The sequence below is a fragment of the Citrus clementina genome, unplaced genomic scaffold (assembly GCF_000493195.1).
Source record: "Citrus clementina cultivar Clemenules unplaced genomic scaffold, Citrus_clementina_v1.0 scaffold_1, whole genome shotgun sequence".
In the NCBI taxonomy this organism is placed as follows: Eukaryota; Viridiplantae; Streptophyta; class Magnoliopsida; order Sapindales; family Rutaceae; genus Citrus; species Citrus x clementina.
In genome coordinates this window covers 20,930,843-20,939,016 of record NW_006263303.1, presented here as the reverse complement: position 1 = coordinate 20,939,016, position 8,174 = coordinate 20,930,843, and the positions used below count along the sequence as shown (strand labels likewise).

Here is an 8,174-nt window from a genome sequence, read left to right as displayed (position 1 = left end):
ATAAAGCTGCATTTCTTTTATTACTAGTCAACTGACATGAGATAATAGCAAAACACCAACTCTTGATAGTGAATTTCTCAATTAATTCTTGTGTGTATTTAGTTACTAACTCAACTCAATTAGCCCAATGGATAGAACATGCATAAAGAAAGCCGCTGTAAAGATTAAAGCAAGAAAGAATACTTGAATACTAACTTAAATACTTCAGTCACTAGAGAATATTATAAAGTAATTTTTGAAGGATTAAGAAAAACTTAAGTAGGACAGTCTCAATAAACTAAAGAAGAATTGAATCTTAATTGAATATTCTTCTTTCAATAGAGAATATTATGGAGTAACTTCGAAATGAGAAAATTTTATGTCGAACAATCTCAATAAATAATCCAATAGAATTGTGTCATGTGTTTCAAATTATCTCTCTCATTATTTTAATCACTACCATGATTGATCAACTTGAAAGCGACTTAACATATTTGGTATGCAAACCAATCCGAATTCTTCTTTTTTTTTTCTTTTGACATATTTAAACGCTTTGGGTTTTTTTTTTTTTTTTTCATTCATACTTCCTCATACATAAAGAGGAAAACATTTTATTTTATTTTATTTTTGTGAGTTATCGTTTATTAAGTGTGGGTAATACTTGATGTAAAATCAAAATAACTAATTTAATTCTAAAGAACTGGGATTTTAGACGTTCGGTAGGTTGAAACTTTTCGAAATCGGCTGAGACTTTTTCATAATTTAAAAAACTCATATCGAGCACTATTACAAAATTTAAAGAAAATAAAGTTATTTTATAATCATACTTTGAAATTTTCCAAAAGACATCTGAGATCGTGTCCCCACATTAATCCTATACTCGATATCCGCCCATGCACAAATATTTTTACCATAGTTGTCCAAATTAATAAAGTATATACTCAGAGTATCACTTTGGACATGAAATAAATATATATTGTAACAATTAATAAGCTAAAATAGGAAAGTATGAGATGTCTTTATGCAAATAAAAATGTAATATATTGTAACAATTAATAAGCTAAAATGGGAACGTATGAGATGTCATTATCTAAATAAGAATGTAATATGCTGCTGATTCTACCTATCCACTTAACATTGTGTTTGACTGCTCAAATGTTAGCTTATGAGAGAGTTGTCTAGCTTATATCTTTGGTCCCAAAACAATTCTTATCCAATATATGAGATTTTCTTACTATACATAAACTAATCTTTAGAACTTCACAGGTCTGAGTAGACAGTACACTTGAGGCAGCATTAATTTCTCTTTCTTTATCTCCATGGATGATATAGAACCTCCTTTTGAAAAAACTTACCCAACCCTCTTCCATAACTCTACTGCAAAAGCAAACGATGAGAGGCTTGTCGCGGTGGATGAGGAATGTCAGCTTCCTTCGATTGACCTCGCTCGTTTAAATTTCCGGAGCTTTGACAAATGGATAGAAGAGATGGCTGAAGCTGCTTCTCAGTGGGGTTTCTTCCAAGTTATGAATCATGGAATCCCACAGAAAGTCCTCGAAAGCATGCGAAAGGAGCAGATGAAGATCTTTCATCAGCCTTTCCGAAAGAAGTCGGAACAAAATTTCATGAATTTATCAGCTGATAGTTATAGGTGGGGAAACCCTAAAGCTACTTGTTTGAAGCAGTTTCTATGGTCAGAAGCTCTTCACATTCCGGTTACTGATATTTCAAGACTGGGCGATGAAAGCAATAACCCCAGGTATTTACATTTTTTTTTTTAATTTAACTCATGTACTCATTGAAACTCAAATCCAAAACCTGACGGGAAGGCCACTTCATACCACTGAAGATCCACAATCATTGATTTATTCATGATTTTCATAAATTTTTTATTTGATTAACTGTTCAATTAATTAATTACATGCATATAGATAGAGTTAGCTCAATGGCAGAAATTAAAAAAAAAATAAAAGAACCAGAAATTGGGATCGCTATGAAATCATATCGATTAGGCACTTTAGAATTTATGAATTCTTAAGGCAATTTTTCTGTATGGGATTTAATTACTCTTGACTCACGATTTTATATTTATTTTCACTAAACTTATTCTAGTAAAATGAAACTAATATGTGTGTGTTTGTAATTTTTATTGTATTTATGCATTAACGTAAATGTAACATTATTGTTGAGTTAACCTCGACTAAATAATTTTATTAAAAAAAGTATAGGATTAAACCAAGGCCATGAAGAACCAAAACAGAAAGCCAAAGAATAAAGAAAAATTCCAACAATCTTTGAATGTACAGCCTCTTGAATCGGTGAATATAAATGCAAAATGATTACTAAATAATGGCAATAAATCGAAAATAATATTATTAATTATTTTGAATAAGCTTTTATCCCATAATTACATGCTGAAAATTACGGATTATGCGTATACGTAGATTTGTTTAAATAAGAAACGATATTTTTGAGATTAAAGATTAACTTTTATTACCATTTACCTGCTCTTTACACTCTTTACACTGTGTGTGTCTCTATATATATATATTTATAATGATATAAAATGAAAGTACACATTGTAAGTGCGTAATTATGCCACACAGGACATAAAATTTGAACTATAGGGGACACAGAAAGTACTTAGCATTGTTCACTTTAATCTTATCGAACTTCTAACCGGTACTTCCCATTTTCAAACCTTATCCAAGTCATATCATGTACATGCCTGACATTACCTTGCCGCCTAACTCCTAAAAAGTTGCACAATCTCTTCATCATTCCATCCCTTGAAACATTCATGTGCTGATTTTGGTCATTTTAGTTAAGGGAGAATGACACTTAGATTAATAATACTTTTACCATGCACTCGGATTATTTTATAAATTTTAATAACCAATGTAGTATTTACTGATAAAACGTTTTGTCACGGGGAAAATTTGATCTTTTAACATACACATTAACTAGCTTTAATTTGTTTACCTATGCTCAGTAATCAATTTGTATGTTAAACAACAATCATATTTATCCATCAATAACATATATGTGTTTTTTAAAGTTTTAACACCATAGGCAAGGCAAAATGGGTTACTAAAAACTTAGGATAAGGAGATCAAGATAATGTATCAATGATATAATCTGGTTCACGTTAAGATCTTTTATCCTAAGTACTTCACCATCTTCTTCAGATCAACTATTGGTTTGTTTTCGACAAAAGCTGCGAATCTAGCTGAGAGGTTGGCCGAGTATTTAGCTCGTAACTTGAAGATCAAGTCATCTTACTTTCGAGAAAATTGCCTGCCAGGCTCCAGTTACCTTCGAATGAACAGATATCCTCCATGCCCGCCATCATTCGAGGTGTTGGGACTGATACCTCACACTGATAGTGATTTTCTCACCATTCTATATCAAGACCACGTCGGAGGCTTGCAGCTGAAGAAAGATGGACGATGGCTTAGTGTTAAACCTAATCCTGATGTTCTAATTGTCAACGTTGGTGACTTATTTCAGGTAATTAAATTATAATTTGGAACTTGTACTGAATTTAATCAATTAAAAGTTTTTAATGAGGCATGCATATAATTTATGATATCTTAGGCATTGAGCAATGGAGTGTACAAGAGCGTTGAACACCGGGTGGTTTCGCATCCAAAAGTTGAAAGATACTCAGTGGCATACTTTTATTGTCCCTCATATGAAGCTGTGATTGAGAGTACTGAGAATATCATCGAGCCAGCAATTTATAGAAAGTTTAGTTTCAGAGAATATAAACAACAAATCCAAGAGGATGTTCGAGCTACAGGAAACAAAGTAGGCCTCTCAAGGTTTCTCTTGTAATAAGAAACATTTTTTCACTTTCCTTTGTCAAATATTTAAGAGGGATATAGGTAAAAAGTTAAGAACATCCAATAACGCAGGATGCAGCATTTACATATACTAAGCTGCTTAACTCTCCTTCTACTCTTGTTATACCTCTTTACATGGTTAGTAATTCAATTGACAACCGAGTTCTTTCTTTTATATAGATATATATTATTATAATGAAAAGTTTACAATCTAACATTTAGTAAGACTACTTAAATCAAATCTACAAAGTATGGCTGAAAATTATATTTTCATTAATATTCAAGAGACATCTCCTCTACCCACGTAAAAAATCTACCTCCATCAATTATATAATTGAGCATTGAGATCGAAAATAATGAAAACTTGCTCTCGCAATTGCGAGGGTTGTTTGGGTTTGGCAATTGATAATTGGTTTAGCTTCCATTATTTTGCCGAAAAATATGACCTGATATGAACCTAGGTCATGATTTTTACATAATTGTTGTGTGATAACTATCAATCAATAGTATGTATCATCCCCAATATTATGTATCGGCCGGCTCTCTTCTCTTGCAACAGCTGTTATCAATCAATGAAGTATTGCTGGGAGCAGGTTGATTTTAGTTCACGTGCACACGACCGTTATAGTTATGAATGCACTCAGTGGCTAGCAAAATGTTTACTAGCATCCCTGTTTAGTTTTGAGACAGGAGCGTTATAATTTTAAAGTTATAATATAAAAGTGTTCAGTAAATACTAGTTGTTTGTAGTTTGAAAATTAAGTGGAGTTTGTTCCATCATTTATGTGATAAAAACTTTATAAGATATTTATTATTTTTGTTAAAATTATTATTTAATAATTATATTTACTATACATTATTAATTTTTATTTCATAATTATAATTTTTTTCCACAACAATCATATCTTTTTAAACTACAACATTTCGTTCCCAATGAGAACTTAACTAGATTACTTATTATATGATATATATATATATATATATATATATATATATCCCCACCATAGTTGTAGATAACCTACGTACGGACGTGCAGACTTGATTATTGTTGTTTTTTGTTTTCTTCGTTGCCGACTACGGTGAAAGACAAGTCGTCTCAGTTGGCAAGTGGCCACACAAACAAACAGTGCTTGTGTTTCCCAATTTAATTTTAGCCATATGCTCCAATGTCCTTCTTCTGAAAACCTGTCTTACGGAGAGACATTGAAATGACTACTAATTAGTTTTCCTCCGTCTCTCTTTCTAATTAATTTCTTTTTTCTATCTTTCTTTCTTGAGATCAAAACTCAACATATATTTACAATTCACAATTTGTTAGATCAAGTCTATAATGCCATAACTTAGATTTCTAGTCTTACTAATATATATAAGAAAGATAACGATATATCTACCCTAGCCAATTAAACTGAAGAGGAATACGAGTCCCAATCATTGGATTTTTGCCAATTATATAATCATCCATGTAAATTTTAAGAAATTGAGATCAAATTACATATTAGATATGTGTAGTGCGATACATACGAGCGTTATATATAATTATTTAGCTTTTTGATAAATATCACGTAGTTTGGAATGGAAATTTTTTACTACATCAATGTAATTAAGGTTAATTTATCATTTGTTTTAAATATGTATATATGTATTTGAGTACACGTCATTTTATCATATAAGTGTACGTTGATATATATGGTTTACTCGAACTCTAACCAATTTGTGTAGGGTTGGCAAAATCCGGATCCGGATCCGGATGTAGGTGCATCTAGTTCCATTTCCGCATTACATTTCCATATCTGGATTTGGATGTGGGTAATATTCACAATGGATGCGGATGGATATTCCGGATATCCGAATCCACAAAAATAAAAATTCAAAATTTTAATATATAATTTAAAAATTCAAAATTTTAATATATAATTTAAAAATTCAAAATTTTAATATATAATTTAAAAATTCAAAATTTTAATATATAATTTAAAAATTCAAAATTTTAATATATAATTTAAAAATTCAAAATTTTAATATATAATTTAAAAATTCAAAATTTTAATATATAATTTAAAAATTCAAAATTTTAATATATAATTTAAAAATTCAAAATTTTAATATATAATTTAAAAATTCAAAATTTTAATAAATAATTTAAAAATTCAATAATTTACCTAATAATATCAAATAAAATTAAATCATAATTCAATAATTAATAATTCAACATGAACAACATACAACAATATCATAATTTCACACATAAAATTTAATTTTTAATATATTTTTTTAATTTAAAATAAAATTTAACTAGACCCGGATTCGAATCCACACGGATCCTTACTTTCTACATTCGGATCCGCATTTTTTAATATGTGAATCCAAATCTTCCGGATCCTTGCAGATGCGGGCTAGAACCGAATTTTACTGTCATCCCTAAATTTGTGTTCATAATTAAAGTTCATGATAAAATGGGGTTCGTTGTTTGTTCATTTTAACCAATAAATTACTTCTTGTTGTTAGATGTAACCGAAGAAAGAAGACAATTTGTTTATGCCAACTGAGGAGTATACCTTTGTATTTTTGAAATTTTTATAACAATAATATAATTTAGTTAGTTATAATTGAAACCTAGAGGATAATTTACAAAAACTTGGAAATCTACGCCAGCTAGAGGCGAGACCTCTTGCCCATTTATAAGATGTATCCTATAAGGTTGTGTTTACTTGCTGGAGTGGGAGTGAGGAGTGTGGATTCCTCCCACTCCAGCGTTTACTTGCTTAAAATGGCCACGGATTGGGAATCCCACTCCGTGGGCCCCACTCATTTTTGGAGTGGGGAGTGGGAGTGGGACTCCCATTGGGGGAGGTGGGAGTGGGAATCCACTCCCACCTCTCCCCTTTTTACCCTTTCATTTAATTTAATTTAATTTAATATTTTATAATTAATAAAATAAAATAAATAATATTTATTTGAATAATAATATTATATTTAACTAAATAATAATTTACATTGATTCTAAGTTAAAATTATTTTAAAATAATATTATTACATTAATAGAGAATTAATAAATATAATATTATTATATTTATTTTAAAAATAATAGTACTATATTTATTTAATATTAATAATAATAAATAGTTTATTCTAAGAAAATATTAATTTTGTTCTAAATAATATTATATTATTATTTTATATAATAATAAATTTAATATAATTATATTAAATAAAATAAAATAAGGTTTCATTTTATATTAAAATTAATAATTGATTGTTCATAATTAAGAATATTAATAATTATAATAAATTTACAAATATAATAAAATAAATATTATTCATTAAATATATTTTTTATTAGTTTTGTAATTAAAAACTATAATTCTTTAAATAAGGATAAAATTGTAATTTGAAACTATTTACTCCCAATCCAAGACAAAGTAAACACATAAATTGGATTCTGATCTCTATTCTATGCTTCTATTCTAGTGTAAGTAAACAACCTACTCACACTCCCACTCCACACTCCTAATTCAAGGATTCCCACTCCTCAGAATTCCCACTCCAATTCAAAAAGTAAACGCAGCATAAATGTTTTCATGAGCATATTATTTTGTTTGGGCCCAGAGATAAGGCCCAAGTGGTAAACCTTCAATTTGGGCTCTTTTTTCCTGCATGGTTCTCAATTATACCTGCCTCGAATCTACACGTACCACAGTTACATTACATATAGGCAGATTCTACCCAAGCTGAGCCCAATATTGTAAAAAGATCACGGGTTCGATATTTCCCTCACTTTCCGCGTAACAACACACCAATTATTTACAAAAGACTAATGATAAAATTACAAATTTGTATGCAAATTAATGAGAAATAATTGTATTAATTTGATGAAAATTTTTTTTTATTATTTAATTATTATAGTTATGTCACATAAATTTATATAGAAATCTGTGATTTTGTTATTACTCTTTATAAATACTTGTCGCTCAAACCATCTCGGATTATATAAGCGATACACATTACACGTTCTTTGAAACATATTACATTTTCCTTCTTTTTTTTTTTAAATCAAGAGAAAACATATTACACTCTTATCTTAGACAAACTACTAACCTTTTTCTCTTATTTTTATTTTATTTGTCTGTTCAGGCATGAGTATGCCACTTGCAAGATTCTGAGTAGTCAGATCAAGTGTGTTGACTGTTGACTTGACCAACATATCTACAGCTTAATTGTTCCAAAATTGTAATTGTGCCTATCATTCCCAACTTCAAGATATATATATATTTTTAGTAATTTTCAATTTTTTATAAATTATACCATAAATCAAACGCAATGATTCAATCACCGGAACAGCTCCAAATTCTC

General features: G+C 29.4%; 1 protein-coding gene across 1 annotated transcript; it reads left to right on the top strand.

Moving 5' to 3' along the window:
• Window positions 1–1,298: 1,298 nt before the first annotated feature.
• On the top strand, window positions 1,299–3,816 carry LOC18054569 (gibberellin 2-beta-dioxygenase 8). Its single transcript, XM_006452112.1, has 3 exons — window positions 1,299–1,738; window positions 3,168–3,489; window positions 3,577–3,816. Exons 1-3 carry the CDS (start codon window positions 1,299–1,301, stop codon window positions 3,814–3,816), a joined length of 1,002 nt encoding a protein of 333 aa, XP_006452175.1.
• The last annotated feature ends 4,358 nt before the right edge of the window (window positions 3,817–8,174 follow it).

Bases quoted from the DNA above. Each gene is read 5' to 3' on its own strand.
- LOC18054569 (XM_006452112.1), top strand. From the start codon at position 1,299: ATGGATGATATAGAACCTCCTTTTGAAAAAACTTACCCAACCCTCTTC. The intron at 1,739-3,167 runs GTATTTACATTT...CATCTTCTTCAG, and splicing joins GATGAAAGCAATAACCCCAG to ATCAACTATTGGTTTGTTTT. The intron at 3,490-3,576 runs GTAATTAAATTA...ATGATATCTTAG, and splicing joins ACGTTGGTGACTTATTTCAG to GCATTGAGCAATGGAGTGTA.